Source organism: Cucurbita pepo, chromosome 1 (assembly GCF_057944985.1).
Source record: "Cucurbita pepo subsp. pepo isolate OVF chromosome 1, ASM5794498v1, whole genome shotgun sequence".
NCBI classification, from domain to species: domain Eukaryota; kingdom Viridiplantae; phylum Streptophyta; class Magnoliopsida; order Cucurbitales; family Cucurbitaceae; genus Cucurbita; species Cucurbita pepo.
Window position 1 is genome coordinate 19,942,969 of NC_141798.1, and position 20,907 is coordinate 19,963,875.

The 20,907-nt window shown below is 38.8% G+C and overlaps 2 protein-coding genes across 11 annotated transcripts; one reads left to right on the forward strand and one right to left on the reverse strand.

The window, feature by feature from the left end:
- Positions 1 to 3,717: 3,717 nt before the first annotated feature.
- Positions 3,718 to 11,069, forward strand: LOC111791422 (auxin response factor 2A). 10 transcript variants are annotated; one of them, XM_023672772.2, is made up of 16 exons: positions 3,718 to 4,188; positions 4,275 to 4,330; positions 5,769 to 6,132; positions 6,246 to 6,358; positions 6,670 to 6,765; positions 6,967 to 7,023; positions 7,123 to 7,278; positions 7,383 to 7,467; positions 7,748 to 7,838; positions 7,975 to 8,139; positions 8,237 to 8,356; positions 8,486 to 8,561; positions 8,638 to 9,777; positions 9,888 to 10,078; positions 10,172 to 10,371; positions 10,498 to 11,069. In XM_023672772.2, exons 3-15 carry the CDS (start codon positions 6,024 to 6,026, stop codon positions 10,341 to 10,343), a joined length of 2,571 nt encoding a protein of 856 aa, XP_023528540.1. In that variant the 5' UTR covers positions 3,718 to 4,188; positions 4,275 to 4,330; positions 5,769 to 6,023; the 3' UTR covers positions 10,344 to 10,371; positions 10,498 to 11,069. The 10 variants fall into 10 exon arrangements, with proteins under 10 accessions (XP_023528540.1, XP_023528557.1, XP_023528523.1 ...); XM_023672789.2 differs by having other exon boundaries at positions 10,172 to 10,365; XM_023672755.2 differs by having other exon boundaries at positions 4,275 to 4,344; positions 10,172 to 11,069.
- Positions 11,070 to 12,843: 1,774 nt separating this feature from the next.
- LOC111795070 (ABC transporter B family member 19) lies at positions 12,844 to 18,983 on the reverse strand. The gene is made up of 9 exons (XM_023677311.2): positions 18,450 to 18,983; positions 18,303 to 18,357; positions 18,044 to 18,219; positions 17,606 to 17,806; positions 17,242 to 17,501; positions 16,842 to 17,158; positions 15,718 to 16,761; positions 15,399 to 15,640; positions 12,844 to 14,285 (listed from the first exon to the last, which is right to left on the reverse strand). Exons 1-9 carry the CDS (start codon positions 18,696 to 18,698, stop codon positions 13,077 to 13,079), a joined length of 3,753 nt encoding a protein of 1,250 aa, XP_023533079.1. The 5' UTR covers positions 18,699 to 18,983; the 3' UTR covers positions 12,844 to 13,076.
- Between the last annotated feature and the right edge of the window lie 1,924 nt (positions 18,984 to 20,907).

Below are 20,907 nucleotides of genomic sequence, written 5' to 3' on the forward strand. Positions count from 1 at the left end.
TTTTGTTCCTGATTACCGGTTGCTGATATCCACAATACTATGTATGTCCTCAAATTAAGGCGTGCCTATGGTAAGACTTTACCCAAAAGGAGAAACAAACCAAACCCAAAAACTTATGTTTTAACCTTTTTGGATTTGGTTTCTAATGTTGATTTCTTTAGATTTCAATCACCCTAACTTTCCGTAAAGATTCCGTTGGGTGGGAGTCTAAAGAGTCTGATCACTCACCGCTAGTAGTTTTTGTCCTCTTTCACCTAATTACTCATCGCTGGTAGATATTATCCTCTTTAGCTCTTCCCTTGCACTTCAAGGGTTGATGACCCACCACTCTCTTCTTTGGACTTTCTCTTACCCTTTCAGGGTTGATGACCCACCGCTAGTAGATATAGTCCTTTTTGGGCTTTCCCTTACCTTTCAAGAGTTGATGACCCACTACTAGTAGATAGTGGCATCTTTGGACTTTTCTTTGCCCTTCAAGGGCTCATATTGTCTGCATATATTATAGAGATGGTTTAGTTATACTCCAACCAATGCCTCACCGTCTAGTACTTGGTTTTAATACCATTTATAATAGCTCAAGCTCACTACTAACAAATATTGTTCACCTTAACTCACGTATCGCCATCAGTCTCGAGTGATTTTAAAAGAAAGAAAAAAAAAAGTAACTTTTTTAAGTTAGGGTAAATAACACTAATAACTAAAATGTAGGAATTAAATTGAAGAACTTTTAAATGGTATTTTAAGCCCAAAAAAAACATTGTTGATTGTTTAACTTTAATTAATAACGGTTATCCATATATCTATATTCACTAGTGATGATTGTTTGGGAGTGGATAGAGTCGGCCCAGTCCCATTAAACCCATAGATGCCCACTTAAGCTTGGATTATGTGACCAAGTTTTTGGATAATCTGTTCTAGATTAGTTTGAATGTAAGATTTTTAGATTGGATTACTCAAATATGCTCCAATTACGACCCATACAAACTAACCTTAATTTGGTCCATTACAAATAAAGAAAAAATAGGTTGGAGAGCCCCTATGAACGTGAACATAATCTATCGTATTTATATATGGGCGATCTTCTTCTTAATTAGTCAACGTGGAACCGATGAAAAGATTGATCCTAATCCACGAACCCTTATCATCGAAACAAACGAAGAAGACAGAACAGAGTATTCTAACAAATGGGTCATAATCATTAATCTAATTCACAAAATTGGACTTTATGGTGATGTGGGTGTGATTAAAATATGAATTGGGCCCAAAAAAAGGAAGCTTTTATTAATTTAGAGCAGGCTAGGTTCTCGTTTTTTTAAATAGACAAGTCATTAGAAATGGCTCTGTCATGCGAACAAGCTAACCAACAATGTTTTTCATTATGTCTAAATCAGACCATTTCAAAGATCGAAGATATATTGAAACATAACAGAAGAAAAGAGGATATTATGTCTCAGTACGTACGGCCTAATTTACTTGGTGTGTCATTTATGTTTAGTGTTTTGTGTTTGAGAAATATAGATTGATGGGTTGGTTGGATGCGACTGATCGTTAATAATGTCCTTCTACAACTTTAAGATCAAGTGGTTTTGCCATTATTTTAAGAGTATTTCTCATTTATTGAAATCAGAGATGGGAGAGAGAAATACGTGTCAACGAGGACGTTGGCCTCAAAAGAAGGTGGATTGTGAGATCTCACATCGGTTGGAGACGAGAACTAAACATTAAGGTGTGAAAACCTTTCCCTAACAAGACGCGTTTTAAAAATCTTGAGAGAAAATCAAGAAGAAAAAACTCAAATAAGACAATATCTACTTAACGGAGTTTGAACGGTTACAATATGGATAGTGTTTAAAAATGGTGGGAGACTTAAAATGTCAATCTTCAATTAGCATTAAACTATGTTAACGTGTATTAAAGAGTTTAAGAGAGGTATCAAGAGTCAAAAGAGCACTAAAGATAGCGCGTAGGTCCCCATTGGAGAGCATTAGTGGTTGTAGAACCAGCCCAACTCCTATGGTTCAAGGTGGAAGCCCTACGGTGCCCACAGGCTCAACACGAGGCCCAAATTCAGAGTGAAACGCCATGGCGCTCATTTATACCCTTTGGCACCCCAAACTTTAGTATCTTTTTTGGGTTTGTACTGTGCCATGGCGCTTCATGGTCGCAAGCCTTTTCACATGTTGGAATCTCATGTAAACACCACCATGGAATAAGGTTTGATCTTATTTACGAGATTCTATAAATATTCCATTTTAAAAAGAGAAGGTTCGAAAAAGAATATGCATTTTGTTTGTATAGATAATGACTTTCAATTTCCTTTCTTAACCATTCTATCTTTGATATCGCTCTCATTCAAATGTGGTCTCAATTCGTTCATGTGTCACATTTGCTTTCCCGAATGTACGAGTAAACAGGTGGAATTTGAGCAATCTTCTGTTTACGAATAGGTTTAGAGACATTATCATATTGTATTTTTTTGAAAACTTTATAATAAAATAAACACAACACGTGAATTTGCTGACTCAAAAATGAAAGAAAGAATCAAAGTTGAGTAAGATTTGAGGATTAAGCGTAGTAATAAAAATGATGATAATAAGATTTTTCGAAAACATCCCTTGCTCTACCCTTAGTGTCGAAGAACTCAACTTACATCCTCTTACATCCAACCTGCCATCTCTGCATACTAAGTGTTGAATGATGAAAGTCCCACGTCGACTAATTTTGGAAATGATCATGGATTTATAATAAAGTAACACTATCTTATTGGTGAGACTTTTTGGGGAAGCTCAAAACAAAGTCATGAGAACTTATGCTCAAAGTAGACAATATCATGTTATTGTGGAGAGTCGTGTTCAACAAATTATTTATTTACCGGAGCATGATGAGAAACAGAGCATGAGACCCAAATACACAAAATACATAGCATACTGCAAATAAGTAAATAAAACAAAGCAAAACAAGAATCATAAAACATAGCAATTGGGATGAATTTAAGAAGCCTTAGAGACTTGGGATGTCACTTTGTGAAAATTGGATTGGTTTTATAGGGATGGGTTGGGACAATTTTTTTTTTTTTTTCTTCTCTAGGGTCCATTTATAATATGATATTTAAAACTCATTAAGAAATTCATTAAACCTAATAACAAGCGGATGGAATAAAGTTAGAAAAATGGTTGAAGTAGTTAAAGTTGAAGGTACGAACAAAAATTATAAAAATATCTCAATTTTGAACTACACGCGTCAAACTGTGAACAAAAAGAACGCGGTGGTAGTTTATTGGATGGTTCCTAAATGGAATCTTTTTAGTATAAAGTTGGTAAAGTAGTTTGAATTGTGAATTTGAAGTCCGCGGATTTAAACACACCCGAATGGAGATGGGGATGGGGATGGGTGTAGGGGACCCAATTCAATTCCAAGGTCCCCCTCCCTATAAACTTTATATATATATATATATATAATGAAAAATATTCATGAGAAATTAATCTAATTATATAAACTATTTATTAGCTTTTATCACATTTTAGGAAAAAAAAAAATTAAATAACACAGGTGGGTCCCATCGCAAATTTAATAATTTTAAATTTTAGAAGCAAAAATTACTTTGCGTATTAAAAGTTGGAAGAAAAATAAAAGTTTGATAATTTAGAAGGTCTTATAATATTATTATTTTTTTTTTTTCCATTTTTATTTAATTTGGAGAAATGTAAAAATAGAAAAACAAAGGCAAAAGAGTAAACTTCAGTCTCATCTTCTCCGCTCTCCCTCCCACTCACGCAAACCACCCGCCTCACACCCCTCTCCTTCCCGCTTTATTTCTGCTTCCCGGCGCCCGTCAGGCTCCAGCCCCTCATGTGGTTAGATCTCCGGCTTCTTCATCTCGACGCGCCGTCCTCATTCCTACAGGCGCGACTTCTCACTCTGTCGTGTGATCGACGACGAGTTGCAGCATTTCTCACAGCAACACCAGATTTCTACCTCCGGTGAACTCCTTCAGCAACGAATTTGAACCCAGATTCTCGTCTGTAGCTTCACGATCCACAATCCCGGCGAAGACGCCCACTGGATTTGTGGCCCACAATCCGTGTGATTAGCGATCTCTTTCACCGTAGGCTGTAATGTTTGAATTTCTGGTTTCGACCTCCTTTGAACTCTGAACACCGCGTATTCGAGGTCGTTTGCTGCTGATCAGTAAGTTCCAGCGCATTTTAGTCCCTTTCGATTCATTCAAGTGCTGAATTTTCTGTTTCTAACTATTCGGACTCTTCTTCTTGTAGCTTCAAGCCTGTTCAAACACTTCTGATTGCTTTCCAGCAAAGACTCAAGCTTTTCGGTGCGTCTTAGTGGGTGACGGCTTGCTCTAATCACTTTTCGGATTCTATGTAGTGATTAAAGTCTGTTTATAACCATTTCAAAATTCTTCTTGTAGTTTCAAGTCAGTTATGGACTGATTCGAACACTTTTCAGCAAGGGATCGAGTCCGTTTTGGAAATTTTAAGAGAATAACGTTCTGTTCAAACATTTTCCAACCAAATTAAAGTACCTTAGATGGATCTCTAACCCTTGAATACTCTTTGTTTTAGGTTTCACTCTGTTTTGGAGTGTTTGATTCAGTAATAAGTGTGATTTTTGGGTAAGCTTGTCCCTCATGAGCACGTTGTGGTTCGATTAAGGGTTTCGAACTAAATATAGTATCTAAATCTTATCCTTCTTTTTTAGGAATCTCTTGGAATAATTTAAGGCCTGTTATACACAAGTAGTTTTTATTTGAAGCTTTTGTTTGATTGTGTGCTAGCATGTTGTGTCTTATTTCTGTTATATATATGATATATTTGATCTATTTAATTGTTACTCTTGAACTCTTAGGTGTCTGATGTGTTGAGCATGTTGTGGCTTGATCTTTGTGATGTAATGCATGCTGAGATGGTGAATTTTTTGTAATGATAAGCATGCTAAAATGATGTGGTTGGTTGCAGAAACATGATTTTTGTGTTGGAAGTGGTGTTGTGGTTTTGGGCATAAAGCATGGTCTAGAAGCATGATGCGTTGGACTCATGCATTCAGAGGTGAATGCTGGGGTCTCGGGTATAAATGGTTGAGGACTGGCATTGTGGTAAAGATAAACGAGGTTGATATCAGGGTCTCAGTATAAATGGTTGAAGGTCGATGTTGTTTTAAAGAAGGTAAAGTGAATATTAGAGTCTCGAGTGTAAATGGCCGAGGGCTGGTTTATCAATATTTAGATTGGAGGCCCCATGTATGAATGGTTGGGAATTGACATGCCAATGTTGGATAGAGAGGAGTATGAAGGGATTGGGTATAAATGCTCGAGAGTCAGTGTGATGAGTCTTTGAGGCCTTCGGTATAAATGCTCAAGGGTCAAATATTTAGCACTGAAGAGAAGTGATGAGACCCTGGGTATAAAGGGTCAGGGATTGGTGCAACTCTAAGGGACAGTCCTGGAGGGTTCTGAAGGCCAAATATGAGAGCTGAATGATCTCGTTTGTTGTGAGGACTAAGTTGTGTTAGAGGTTGAGAGGTGTATGCATGTCATGAGCATATTGCGTGATGTGATTATGATTTATGAATGGAGTTAGTTACATATGTTACTTGTCTCCTACGCATGTTTCATATGAGTAGTATGTATATGATAAACATGTTGATGAGATATGGTGTGAAGCATGTTTTGTGGTGTTTTGTGGCTCCTCAGATGGGAGCTATTAGTGAGTACTTTTATACTGACTCCTTCCTCCAACCAACAAATTTGGCAGGTGCTTAAAATCTGCACGCGCTTGATGGTGAAGTGGAGGCATGACAAGAAAAGAGAACATTAGCTAGTCATCTACTTTCCCTATCCCCAACTCAGGGCTTCCTTCCATCCGATTGCTCCCTTCCCCTCTCTGGGGAATTTCTCCTCTTTCCTCCTTCTACTAAGACTTTTCCATCTCTCTTCTTCTTTCCTGCTTTTGCATGGTTCTAAACAATTCTCTACCTACCTCCGAGATCTATCCTTGGATTCACTAGAAATGACCTCCGCCGAGGCTTCAATCAAGCCCAATTCTGCATCCGCTTTCAAGAACCATGCTGATTCTACCAAAGCCCCCTCTGATCCACCCAACGCGCTCTCTGCCAAGGGTATTCATTTTTCCTCCCAATCCTCGCACCCTCTTTCTTCCTCCCACTTTTTTTTTCCTTTCTTTCGTTCTTTACTCACCCTCCCAATTGTTCTGTTTTTTTTGTTAATACAGATGCTGATATCGCCCTCTACACCGAGCTTTGGAATGCTTGTGCTGGTCCTCTTGTTTCTGTCCCTCGTGAAAACGAGCGTGTCTTCTACTTCCCTCAGGGCCACATTGAACAGGTTTTTCATACCCTTCATCCCTCCTCTTCTAATTTTATCATGACATAACAGGGTTTTTTTTTTTTTTTCCTTTTTATTATCCAAAGCTGTCTCTCATTTGCTTCTGTTTCATTCTTTTCTTTTCTCCCCTTTTCCAACTGGAAAGTTATTTTTATGTAAAGTCTCAGCTCTCTTTTCACCTTATACGGCTATGGTTCATGGGATTTTTTCCTCACCTTCTCTCTGTTCGTTAACCTTCCGTCTGCCTTGTTTCTAATCTGCGTTCTATTGAACTTTCTCCATGATTGATATTTGTTTGGTTTTTGGATCAGGTGGAAGCATCAACTAATCAAGTGCCGGACCAACAGATGCCTGTTTATGACCTTCCATCCAAAATCCTCTGCCGCATTATTAATGTGTGCTTAAAGGTACCATTGGTCTATTTCTTGGACATATCCACCAAACTGGGGCTTTCCCATTTCTATGTTTTCTTCTCTTTTGACAAATATCTGTGAAGGTTGCTTTCTTCTCTTTTGACAAATATCTGTGAAGGTTGCAGGCTGGAAGATTCGTACCAGGTAGTTTTACTTTGTTATTGATGTGACAAATCATCTGTCTGTGAATTGCAGGCAGAGGCGGACACTGATGAGGTATTTGCACAAATAACTTTGCTTCCAGAGGCTAATGTAAATTCCCTTCGTGTCTTGCAGTTGAAAATGTTATACTGTGTTGAAAGCTTCTCAATGTTTTATGATCTTGATATCCTGGTGTGTTTTTAATTACAGCAAGATGAGGATTCTGTGGACAAGGAACCACCTCCTCCTCCTCCACGAAGATTTCATGTGCATTCTTTTTGCAAGACTCTGACTGCATCTGACACCAGTACTCATGGGGGGTTTTCAGTCTTGAGGCGCCATGCTGATGAATGTCTTCCTCCTCTGGTTAGTACATTAATGGTTTTTATATAGATAGATTGTATAAATTTATGAGACGGTATTTCTTCCTTTGCTGCCAAAACTGAATGTCATAGAATTGATTTTTCTAGGACATGTCACAACAGCCTCCTACTCAGGAGTTAGTTGCAAAGGATTTGCTTGGAAATGAATGGCGTTTTCGTCATATATTTCGAGGTAATGAATTATGAACTTGAATTACTCTTCATGGATCCCAGATGGCTTGTGTGTTACAATACAGTTTATTTTATCAACAAAACAAACTTAGATAATCTCTTGCTCCAATATATAATACGCCAGAATAGCTCATGTGCTACCAACCTGAGAACCGTATCTCACATCTAAATCTTTCATGCCATGTGGGTTGATTAGAAATATATATTGACAATCACCTTGTTCAGTTGATTTGTTAGATTCAGTCTTCTTTTCTTTAACATTTAAGCTTTTGGAATATCAGGACAACCACGAAGGCATTTGCTTCAGAGTGGTTGGAGTGTTTTCGTGAGCTCAAAAAGACTGGTTGCAGGAGATGCTTTTATATTCTTGAGGTTTGATGTTTCCATTCATCTCTGTCGTGACTCATATGACATTAAAATATCATGATTACATTATTTTTCTGAATGAGTCAATTATTTCATTAGACATCTTTTGGTCTAATTGGAATCAACATATATTTTCTGATAGGGGAGAGAATAGAGAACTTCGCGTTGGTGTTAGGCGTGCCATGAGACAACATGGCAATGTCCCCTCATCGGTCATATCTAGCCATAGTATGCATCTTGGTGTGCTTGCAACTGCTTGGCATGCCATTTCCACAGGCACAATGTTCACTGTGTACTATAAGCCTAGGTAATGCTTATGATATGTCGTGTCATTTCTGTATCATGTACGTTTTGTTATTACATCTTTGAAGGCAAGACGCTAATGGCTCCAAATTTATGTTCAGGACAAGCCCTTCTGAATTTGTTGTTCCATATGACCAGTATATGGAGTCTATTAAGAAGAGCTACACCATAGGGACGAGGTTCAAAATGAGATTTGAAGGTGAAGAAGCTCCTGAACAGAGGTATGTGCCCATGAAATTGGAATTGACTGGAATTTACCTTATAAATATCTGATAGTGTTTCCCTTCCTTTCTTTCTTGATGAAGTTTCTTTATGGGAACTGGTGGATAATTCTAATTTTCATGTTTTAGATTCACGGGTACTGTCATTGGATGTGAAGATGCTGATCCCAAAAGGTGGAAAGATTCCAAGTGGAGATGCCTGAAGGTAATATAAGTTCTCAACACATGTAACCTTGTATTTTTGGAATGTTAAATCATCCATTTTTGTTTTCCTCCTCCAGGTGAGGTGGGATGAGACATCTACTATTTCTCGTCCGGAGAAAGTCTCTCCTTGGAAAATTGAGCCTGCTCTTGCTCCTCCAGCACTGAACCCCCTTCCGATGACTAGACCTAAAAGGCATCGATCAAACATGGTGCCTACATCCCCTGATTCCTCGGTTCTTACACGAGAGGGCCCATCAAGAATGATTATAGACCATTCACCAGCCAGTGCATTTACAAGGGTCTTGCAAGGTCAAGAATTCTCGACTTTGAGAGGGAATTTAATTGATGGCAACGAGTCTGATACTGCTGAAAAATCTGTTATGTGGTCTCCATCACTAGATGATGAGAAGATTGATGTGGTTTCTACGTCTAAGAAACATGGAGCAGATAGTTGGATGCCTGCAGGAAGTGGTGAGCCAACCTACGCAGATCTTCTGTCAGGTTTTGGAGCTAATATTGATTCATCCTGTGGTGTCCGAGCTACCTTGGGAGATCCAGCAATAGTAACTGCTAATTCAATCAGAAAGCATGCAGTGTATCAAGATGGAAAGTTTAACTTCCTTGGTGGTGGTAGCTCATGGTCTGTCTTGCCTTCTGGTCTTTCACTTAACCTGGTCGACTCTAGTCAGAAGGCTCATATTCAGGCTGGTGACTTGCCTTATCAAATGAGAGGAAATGCCACCTTTAATGGCGTTGGTGATCATTCTATGGCTCAATGTTATAGAATTGATCATTCTATGGCCCATTGTTCTAGAATTGAACAGCCTAATGGAAACTGGTCGATGCCTCCACCTTCATCTCATTTTGATTATCCAGTTCATTCAACTGAACTGACTTCGAAACCTATGCTATTTCAGAACCAAGATATTTTGAATCTCAAAGATGGAAATTGTAAGCTTTTTGGCATCTCACTCGTAAAAAATCCTGCTATTTCAGACCCTGCAGAATTGCATAGAAATGTGATGAACGAGGCAGATGTTATACATGCTAATAGACATCCGATCCATTTGCATGAGTCTGAACTATCTAGGGGTTCAAATTTGGCTGATAAATCCCTTGCCATCAACGTGGCTGATAAGTTGCAGCACGCATGCACACCAAACTTGAAGGATTCTCAGAGCAAATCACAGGGTTCTTCAACAAGGAGCTGTACAAAGGTTGCTCGCTTTACCCTTCCCCCACCACAAAATATACACATTTTTTCACATGCCTATTAGTTTCGAGGATAGACCTGGTTGGCATAATAATAGGGGTTTGTTGGTTTCAGGTCCACAAGCAGGGGATTGCACTTGGAAGGTCAGTTGATCTTAGCAAGTTCAACAATTATGATGAATTGATTGCTGAATTGGACCAATTGTTTGAATTTGGTGGCGAGCTTCTGCCTCCCAAAAAGAGTTGGCTTGTTGTATATACGGATGATGAAGGCGATATGATGCTTGTTGGAGATGATCCCTGGCAGTAAGGACTAATCATGCATGATCATATATTTTGTCACTTAGTTGTCTCTGTGGAATAAAAATTTTGAATAACCTGTGGATTGGCTTTAATCAGGGAGTTTTGTGGTATGGTTCGGAAGATTTTTATCTACAGAAGAGAAGAGGTCCAGAAGATGAATCCAAGATCCTTAACACTGAAAGGTGATGAGAATCCATCTGTTGAAGGGGAAGAAGCAAAAGAGATTAAAAGTCCGGCAGTACCTTCAATGTCAGCACCAGAGAGTTAGGTCTTTTGCTTTGGTCAGTCAGGTATAGGTGAGACCCGAAACATTGATGTGAATGTGACGAATGTGTTATATATTATATTTGTCCTCATTACTTCGCCTATGCTGCACCGTCTGACATGGTTAGAATTGAAAAACCAATATTGTGTTGAGGCAGGGTTTTGGTGCGGTGCAAAAGGATTCGAACAGAGTAATGGAACGAGGCTGGAAGGTTGCGCCCTTATGTTATAGGTAGATGGTAGAAATGATGTAATTGAATTTTGGATATGTGAAGTTAGTAGTGGGTACAGTCCACTCTTATACGTAAAATATGTATAGTCCTTGTGTCGTAGGATGATGGGGCCGGCTTGAGTTTCCAAATTCCACCTTATATATATAGGCTCTTGGAACTCAAGGAATGAGTGAATCTAAGTTCAATTGGATGCGTTTACTAGTAGTGGGCGTGTGTCAGCCGGGGGGACCTGCAAGAAAACGTCGATGTTTCAGAGTATTTGCTGCCTTTTATGCGATGCCAGTGGCAAGACAGAATAAGAGTACTCGCTCACACCAGTGGAAAATAATGTATAGAGGGCTGCTGAGCTAATGAGAGACGAAAATAGCATTGTAATATAACATTGAAGATGCTACTGGATTCTGCTTCAGTAACCCAAACCAAGTCGCTACTTGAAAGCGAAGGGTCGGTCGCATGTAAATATCTCAAATAAATCAAATCGAAGTATGTTGAATGCATGTAATGTTAGCTTTGACTTGGTACATTCGTTTCATGCCATCTTGAGCAACAAGCTTGTAAGTAGGGCGAGCAACCAGCTTATGGAACTTTCTTCTTACTCATCCTGACCTCAACATGCACTGTTGTGCATGGTGTGGTGCAAGCCTTCACTTCAACAACATCCATCTTTTGGCCATGTCGTTCCCTTGAGATTTGATATTTGAAGCGTTCTGCACTTATTTATAGTGCTCGGTTGTTTCGACTCATCTATCAGCGTTGAACATGGGGTCTTTTTCTAGTAATCAACACGCTCCTCGACTTGGCCTTCGCACGCTGGCATGCACACCTTGCCTCTTCGAATACCTTGGGCCATTGGAGCATCTTGCCTTTCTTTTGGAGTTACACCCATGGACCTGCATGAAATCTGAGCCAAAACACACCACTTAGTTGTATTTTATATATGTTAGAGCCAAAGTCAACTTATCAATCTTTTAAAATAAGTATCTAATGTTGAAGAAGGAATATAATTTAAGTTCTCTAATAATAAGAAAGGAAATGTAACTCCCATCAAAATCATGAACAACAACAATAAGTCCGACTCTTATAAGATAAACATGAATATGATTCTAATTCTCAAAAGAAAAAGTGAACAAAAGAACACCAACCAATAACAGTGCGACAAAGATTATAATATTAATTGGAGTTTGATTTCAATGACATCATGAATCAGAAAGAAGAAAGCATGCACAGATATTGAAGTGATATTGAAGTGTTTTGTGCCATTACTTTCTTTGGATAATGAAAGACACATGTATGTGGGACATTTGTGCTAAACTGATAACTTTGATTGTGAGCTTTTTACAAATTAAAAAAAGAAAAAAAGAAGCAGCAGAAAGTTGAAGAGAATGCCTTAGAGAGTGTGTTGGCTAGGGCCACTGCCCTGCCTTAGACAGTGTGTTGGCAAGGGCCACTGCCCTTCATAGTTTGAACACCAACACTCTCTTAGCTTTAAGTCTAATATAATACCCCCATCACTTGCTTTTTGCAATAATTGACCCCATTTCCAACCCTCTTAAAGTGACTTTATTCTATAAGTTAAGAACCTGAATTAGAATTACAGCGGGGAGTGATTTGAGTTTTGAATGATCCACATCAAATAACCCCACGTCGGTTGGAGAGGGGAACAAAACTTCCTTATATAGATGTGAAAACCTCTCCCTGCTAGATGCGTTTTAAAACCATGAACCTGACGGCGATACGTAACGGGCCAAAGCAGACAATATCTGTTAGCAGTGCTCTTGGACGGTTATAAATGGTATTAGAGCCATACACCGAGCAGTATGACGCTAGGCGCCCAAGGAGAGTGGATTGTGAGATCCCACGTCGGTTGGAGAGTGGAACGAAACATTCTTAATAAGGGTGTAGAAACCTCTCCTTAAAAGACGCATTTTAAAACCGTAAAGCTAACGGCGATACGTAACAGGTCAAAGTAGGCAATAACTACTCGCAGTGGGCAAGTTTGAGTTTATTTCTTCATCGAGTGTACCGAATCCTATGGATTTTTAGGAGATATTGTGTTTCTATGTTGTTGTTCTCATTTGTTTTGTTGTGTTTTATCTCAACTATTTCATCAGCAATGATAGAACAGGCAAAACACTACTGTGGGAGAAAAGCATTACAGTAAGTTAAAGTCTTGTCAAGTTATAAAAAGGCAAATTGGATCCTTCTTTATTGTTTGGGATAAATTTAAAGATGGGTTGGTAGACCAAACAGACAATATTAGATAAAGGGGGCTCATGCAATGCACCATAGTTCTCAATTATAATAAGATACTTGCCTGTTTCCCATTGGAAAAGTAGCAGTTAACATGATATAGATTTCACATTCCAGAATCATATCTACAACTAGGAAAGAAACACATGGAAAAAGATAAAAACATCACCCAAATGGGACCCCAAATTTGGTTTAACAACCAACAATCCATGTTGCTCCATTTGAAAAAACTTTGACCCCCCCCCCTTCCCCTTTCATATGTGTTGGTGTTGCAGCTGCAAGAGCCTCGAGTAAGCCCCCTCGGCTCGACTTATCAGCTCGCTATGACTACCTTGCTCCACGATGCGCCCATCTTGCACCACACCAATGCTGTCGACGCCCCGGATTGTCGATAGGCGATGTGCCACTACAACTGTGGTTCGGCCCCTCATTAGCCTTTCTAGAGCCTCTTGTAGCACGCACTCTGACTCGGCGTCGAGGGCGCTTGTGGCCTCGTCGAGGAGGAGGATTGTGGGGTCCTTGAGAACAGCCCTAGCAATCGCAATGCGTTGTTTTTGACCACCAGAAAGCTGAACGCCCCTTTCCCCAACTGGTGTCTTGTAGCCATCAGGTAGTCCACTCACAAAGCCATGCACATTGGCTGCTCTTGCTGCCTCTATTACTTCAGCTTCTGTTGCTCCATCTTTTCCATATGCAATGTTGTCAAAAATACTTGCTGCAAACAGGGCTGGCTCTTGCTGTACCAACCCAATTTTCAGCCTCAACGATTGTAAATTCAGTCGACGAATGTCCTTCCCGTCGATCATAACTTTTCCGACGATCGGATCATAGAATCTCTCAATCAACGCAATCACAGAACTCTTCCCTGATCCACTAGCTCCAACCAACGCCTGGCTCTGACCAGCCCTGATCCTAAGGTTGAGATCCTTAAACACCATGACATCAGGTCGAGAAGGGTAAGCGAAATCAACATGTCGAAGTTCGATTTCCCCACGAAGTCTCTCGACAGGTTCTGCCTCAGGATCATCAGGCTCGATTCTCGTCGAGCGATCAAGAATGGAGAAAATAGAACCGATCGATTCACCACCCCGAACGATCTCAGGAGCAAGACTAACAGTCTCCGCCACAGAATTGGCAGTAACAACCAAGACAACAAAGACTTTAATCACTTTAGAGAATGTTGATCCGCCATTGCTGACCAAATGAACACTGTACCATAGAACAAGAGCTTCAGATGCATAGAGAGCAAATTGCGAAATGCCGAAAAGAACGCCAGCCGTTTGGCTCCGACGAAGGCTCTGCCGCTCAAGAACATTAAGCTCATGGCCAAACAGAGAAAGGATCTTGTCTTGAGCATTGAAGGCAGCCACTGTTCTGATATTGCTAACACCTTCCCCTGCAATCATACTTGTCTTTGCGTGGGCCTTTGCAGTATCCCCAGCAAACCCTTTCAAAGAAAGTTGCTGCATAACAATAATGTACAACTTCTCTCATTACTTAAGCCTAATTTCAATCAAAAACTCTGTTATAAAAGTTCAACTTAGAACAAGCTGCATAAAAGCATCATAACATGGGGGGATTTTTCCTTTTCCAAAACAAGGAAAAAGGAACAATGACAAAGACATTAATAGATTACAGAAAGCAATGTCCTTTAGCAATCAATCCTAACTTTCACTGTATGAGAAGCATGCGCAAATTTAGACTACTGTTCAACACAAGACAAATGGTCAGAGGTCAGTACTATAGTTTGAAAACGAACCCCATCCCCTTAGATTTAATCACTTTTTTTTTTGTTATGGAAGTTCAAAAACTTTATATTATATGAATTATATGAATGAAGATCACGGGGAGTGAGGATTTGAAGCAGATATTCACATGGGTATCTGTCAAATGCCAGAGAGCAACGAGAGAGCTCGGATTTCAAGGGAGAGAAAGACGGTCAAGACTTGGAGCTTTGAATCAGAAAAAAAGAACAGAACTGATAAAAAATACTGCAAAGATTCAGAATAGTCGGTGTTTGAATGGAAAAAACTATTAAAAACAGAGAAACCGAGGGAAAAATAGGCATTGGGCTCCAAGAAAAAGCTGCTACAAATACAAAACAAAACCCACAAATTATTTTACTTCATAAAACAGAAGGGTGAGGTTTTTTTCACTAAAGTTTAAATTTTGATGGAATTTTTATATATAAAAAGCTATGAACTTTCAGAGTTGTTTCTTTAATGTTCATCACTGCAATTGTTTCAGAAGTTAGTGCAGAGCAGGAGTGTAGGGAGTGGGAAGAGCCACGTGCAGAGCACAGAGATGGCAAGAGTTTAATATTTCAGGTTCTTTGTCGCGTTGTTGATGAAGAGAGGTTTATATTCCAAGAGCTGTAAAAAGTAAATTTCAGAGAATCTGACCCATTTCTTAAGAGCTAAATTCACCAACTGCAGCCCCTCCCTTTTTAGGCTTTAGGGTCAACTCATGCAGGAAAAGCCCTACCTTTCCGATCAAAACTTCCTTAAAAACCTAATCTTTTTATGTGGGGTTAGGCTTATATGTATGGTTTGAAGTAAAAATTAGCTGTTTTTTACCTGAGCCATGTTGGCAAGAACCAGTAGAGGGAAGGCTGCAAGGATGAGAAGAGAAACCCTCCATTCGATAATGAATGCAACAATGAAAGAAGTGAAGAGTGAAGTCATGTTTTGAAGAATCACTGATATTCTTTCAGCAATGGCGGATTTCACATCAGCTGCATCAGTCGCCAATCTTGCTGCTACTAAACTTGAGTTGTGTTCTTCCTCATCGAACCATCCCACTTCATTCCTCAAGATCGCTATAACAAAAAACAGAGGATTTCGTAGCTTTGAAAATGTTTGATAAGTTTAAAAGATTTTATGGATTGATTCTTACCTGCGAGCATCATTCTTCTGACTCTGGTGGTTAGATTTTCACCCATGATTGTAAAGAAATAATGCTGAATTAGATAAGCCACCACTGCGTAAACTCCGATTCCGATGTAGATGAATACGAATTCCTTGATTTTCCTTTCCATGGCGGAGGGATTTTTGTAATAGAAGACTTCGATCATGTTACTCATAACAATGGCGAATGTTGGACTGATGAAACCAGAGAGAACAGACCCAATTGCGCCCATTATTGAATACGGCCATTCGGGGCCGTTGAGTTTAAGAAGACGAAGGAAATAGCCATCAGGGGCTGGATTTTTCCGGTCACTTTCGGCGTTTGAGACCATTTCGATTCTGCCATCGGCGCCTGTGCTGTACGAATAGCTCAAATTTCTAAGGCTGCCGGAGCGGAGGCTTAATGATTTTGTCGATAACGAATGGCTTAGACGTGAAGATCGTGATCGACGGGTTGATGGGTTGGAGAATTCTCTGTTTCGAACCATTTCTTGGAAGCGAATTAATGAGGAATAAGCTCCGGGTTTTGCGATTAGTTCTTCGTGAGTTCCTGTTTCGACGACTTGCCCCTGTTGTAACACTGCAATTGAATCGACATTTCTTATGGTTGATAAACGATGTGCGACCACCACTGTTGTTCTTCCCACCATTAATCGGTCTAAAGCTTCTTGAACTAAGCTTTCAGAGCCTGCATCGAGGGCGCTAGTGGCTTCATCGAGGAGAAGGATTTTTGGGTTCTTCAACATTGCTCTGGCTATGGCTATCCTCTGTTTTTGCCCACCGGAGAGCTGTAATCCTCTTTCCCCAACCTGGGTGTTGTAGCCATTGGGCAGCAATGTGATGAAACTATGAGCATTGGCTGCAACCGTGGCAGCTTCCACCTCCGCCGTCGTTGCGTCTGGTTTGCCGTAGAGAATGTTTTCATATATGGTGGTTGCAAACAGAGCCGGTTCTTGGTTCACTAATCCAATCTGATCACGTAGCCATTTCAATTGCAGAGTTTTGATGTCCACATTGTCCAGCAGAACTTGCCCTGTTTTTCAAAAAAACAGAGTAAATCAGAACCATCCACCACCATTGTAGCACTATCATATCCAATGGTTGTAAATTTACCTTGATTGGGATCGTAGAATCTTTCAATGAGAGAGACAACGGTGCTTTTACCGGAACCGCTACCGCCGACGACAGCCACCGTCTTCCCGGCCGGGAAGAATATAGAGAAATCCCTGAAGATCATCACGTCCGGTCTTGAAGGGTAGCTGAAGCAGACATCTTTAAACTCAATGTTTCCATTAACTTCACCCAAGCACTTTCCCTCTAATGGGTCTTGAATGATCGAAGGCCTTTGATTGATTATCTCCATCAATTTGTACCCTGCTACCTTGCCTTTGCTGAATGCTCCCAAATTTGAAAACGACTGCCCCAAACTCCTATAGCATCACACAAAACAGCGCTAAAAAAAGAACCCATTTGTAATAGATCGTTAAATCATAAATTTTCTTGAGAAACTTACATGCCGCCAACAATGGCGGAGAATATAGCAGTGAAGGCTTTCCCACCGTCGGACTGGCCGTTTCGGACGAACACACCGGCGTACCAGAAGACAAGAGCCCAAGACATACAAGCAATGCCATAGGTACACCCAAGGCCTAACCCCTTGGCCATTCCTGCCTTGTATCCGATTTTCAGCGTATTCTGAATCAAATCTGAATACGAATTCAAGGCTTTGCTTTCCCCAACATATGAGTAAACAGTTCGAACTTGAGCAATCGCCTGTTGGGAACATGTTTATGAAACAAATCATGTCATGTTCTTTGGAAATTTTCCAATGAAAACAAAAAACATCCACGTGATTCTGCTTGAACGAAGAACTTTACCTGTTCGGCAATTATGCCAGCATTGGCATATGATTCTCGACTCTTTGAAGTGAGTCCAGTGAGAGTATAAGCATATAAACCACCAGCAAAAGCTATGCCTGGAATTACTGCTATACTCAACAGTGCTAATCTCCATGCTGACACAAAACCCACTACCAATCCAGCCAAGAACGTCGAGAGGTAGTGAATGAAGTTCCCCACCTACACAAAAATCAAACCCAGTTCCTTAAAAAGAAAGATTTGATTCCTGATTTAATGGCGGTGTTGCGGCGGCGCATGTTATCGTCCATTTTGCTAACGTGCGCACGTTGCTCTAATTAATGAAATAGCAACTACCCAGATGGGTATTTTGCAGAATGAATTAACCCATTTAGCCCCCACACTAGACACCATTAGATTCTTCTCCATTTTAGAAAGAAAAAGAGAAAAAGGAATTACCTTTTCGCTGATTGCATCTTGAACAAGAAGGGTGTCTGTTGAGATGCTGAAAACAACATCCCCTGTTCTTGCATCAGTGTCGAAGAATCCAACGTCTTGTTTCAGTACATCCTCTAAATACTTCTTTCGCAATGTGCTCACTTGTCTCTCCCCTGTGTACATCCAACATGCGATCTCTGTATCCAAACACCGACAAGCTCAATCAAATGCTCTGTTTTTTGGGTTCTCGAAAGGGAAAACAGAGGAGTTTTTTACTTACCGGCGTAGGATGAGAAACAGACAATGAGACCCAAGTACACAAAATACAGAGCATACTGCAAATTGAAAGAACAGAGTAAAATAATCGGATCTGAGATCTATAAAAGACAAGAATCATAAAACAGAGGATTTGGGATGAAATTAAAACCTTAGTGACTTCCGATGTCATTTTGTGAAAATTGAACTGGTTCTTGCCGAAGCCATTGACCATTTCGCCGAAAAGGAGAAAGAAAACGGGCATGGAAGAGCCGTGGACAACGGCGCCTAAACTGCCAAGGGTCATGAGAAACCAGTCGTATTTGTCTGCAAAAGCGAAGAGTTGGAGAAAAGGAAGGCTCTGTTCCTTCTTCTTTTCGGGCTCCGGCAACGCCTTGGGCTCTGCTACTGGCTCCGCCATTGGACAAACCCAAAAAAAAAAAAAAAAACGATGGGAAAGAAGGATGAATCAGTTAAAAAGAGGAAGAAGGAGAAAGGAATTATTGGTTTATTGCAGAGAGATGTGAAGGGAAATGGCGTCGTTTTGGCTGCCTTTTTGAGATTGTTCCAGAGTTCTGTGTTCTATCATTCTCCACGGCAGAGCTCCGTTCTTTCGCCGGCGGAAAAAGGGAAGAAGAGAGAGAAAGTTAGAGAGAGAGAGAGAGTTTGACCAGTGGTCAAAGATGGAGAAGACGAGAGTTGAAGGAACAAGTGCGTGGGAGGAGTGAATTCTTATAGGGAGAGAGATGGGGACATTTTTTTAAACTATTTTTGTTTTCAAATTTAAATTTATTATTATTTTTTTTTAACCGAAATTATTTGAGACGACAAAATATATATATATATATATAGTTGTCGAGTTCGTTCATACGTCTACGCTTAGTATAACTAATGAGACGTATACTGAAAGAAGACGATATCACTAATAATGAACCATTTTTATAAATGTGTGAAAATCTCTCTTCTAACCAATACATTTTAATGCTTAAATAAAACGATATTTATATATATATACTAATATAATATTTTGTATTTTTTTTAATTATTTGGATGAATTTTTATGAGTTCTTATTTTTTATTTTCGTCAACTTGCAAACAAACGGCCTCTTATAATTTCCTCCAATATATTTCAATATTCGAATTATTTTTTATTTTCTGTAACGTTTTTCCTTTATTTATTTATTGATTTTATTTTATTCTTCAGCTAAATACTCGAATTTTAAAATATCCTTAATCTTAAAAAAAAATTAAAAAAATATATTTTACTTTTTTCAATAAAAATGGAAACAGTGCCACGTGGCATTCTGAGTGGTTAACAATCGAGATTAGAAGTACACGACAGTGACGTTAGCTCACTTACACTATCCTGAAATTGCATTCAAGCCCTCTTTCTTTATCATTATTGCACAACCATTCCAAACTTTTTTTATACATATTTTATATTTTATATTTATTTTTCATTCTCATCTCCAAATAATTGAAGTATGGGGTTTTATCACCCGACAAACATAAACAATTCGAGTTGAATTTTCTTAAAACAAAAATATTCAATTTAGTTTACTAGTTAAAAAAATTGATCCTCCAAATAGCTTACTGTTAGCTTTATAATTTTAGAACGTATATATTAAAGAGAGGTTTCCGCACTCTTATAAGAAATATTTCGTTCTCCTCTTTTACTCTTGTGGAATCTCGTCAAAAAAAAAAAAAAAAAAAAAAAAAACCAAAAACGTTAGGTAGACAGCGTAAATGGTCTTTTGTCGCATGCATTGCAAATGTCATAATGTCTGGAAATCATACGCCTCAATATTCAATTTCATTTCTCTTTTCCTTTTTTCCAATTTTATTTTTCACCTTTTTAACCATAAAAAATAAAATTACAAAGTGATGAAAGGTGACATCATATATATATATATATATATATATATAATAAAAAAAGTATTTTTCTATTTCTATTTCAAATGAGAAATAAAAAAAGGCCTACCCTTTGTAGAGCCCAAGAAAATTGGGCTGCTAAGCCCATTAATTATTTTATTAATTAATAGCAATTTATGGGGCAAAAAAAAGAAAAAAGAATAAAAAGGAAGCCTTTAGGAGCATGCCAAATTTCATGATATAGACATAATTAAAATTAAAAAGACAGCCTTCACATCAAATTTGGTGACAACACATTGATTGATTACTATTATAATATAAGTATCAACATGTTTACCAAATTTGATTAATCAATTAATGATAATAACAAAAAAAGGGTAATTAATTTGAATGATCAATAAATAAATAAAAAGATTAACAAAAAGGTGGATTAGACAACTTTGTATTCACTTTTGGGAACATAAAGATCTGTTTTTTGTTAAGTAATTTTAACATAACTTCATGTTTTTTCTTTTTGCTTCATGTGTATGCCCCTTCCCCTTGCATCTTGGATTATTACGTTTATTTTGAAAGATTCAAAATTATCATCGTTTTATAAAATATTTATCTTATTAATTAACGGATTTCAAGAGATATTTAATATTTTGTGGTTGAGCCTTATACAATTTTATTATATAAGATATTTGTACTCATGTGTTTTCACATGGATAATTTGAATCAGTTCATTTTTAATAATTATAAAGTGGTTATATTAATAG

Excerpts from the sequence above, each read along its gene's own strand:
- LOC111795070 (XM_023677311.2), bottom strand. The coding sequence starts at position 18,698 with ATGGCGGAGCCAGTAGCAGAGCCCAAGGCGTTGCCGGAGCCCGAAAAG. Across the intron at positions 18,358-18,449 it reads TGACATCGGAAGTCACTAAG|TATGCTCTGTATTTTGTGTA; the intron begins GTTTTAATTTCA and ends TTCAATTTGCAG. Across the intron at positions 16,762-16,841 it reads ATTCTACGATCCCAATCAAG|GGCAAGTTCTGCTGGACAAT; the intron begins GTAAATTTACAA and ends TTTGAAAAACAG.
- LOC111791422 (XM_023672755.2), top strand. The coding sequence starts at position 6,024 with ATGACCTCCGCCGAGGCTTCAATCAAGCCCAATTCTGCATCCGCTTTC. Across the intron at positions 7,839-7,974 it reads GATGCTTTTATATTCTTGAG|GGGAGAGAATAGAGAACTTC; the intron begins GTTTGATGTTTC and ends ATTTTCTGATAG. Across the intron at positions 8,140-8,236 it reads ACTGTGTACTATAAGCCTAG|GACAAGCCCTTCTGAATTTG; the intron begins GTAATGCTTATG and ends ATTTATGTTCAG.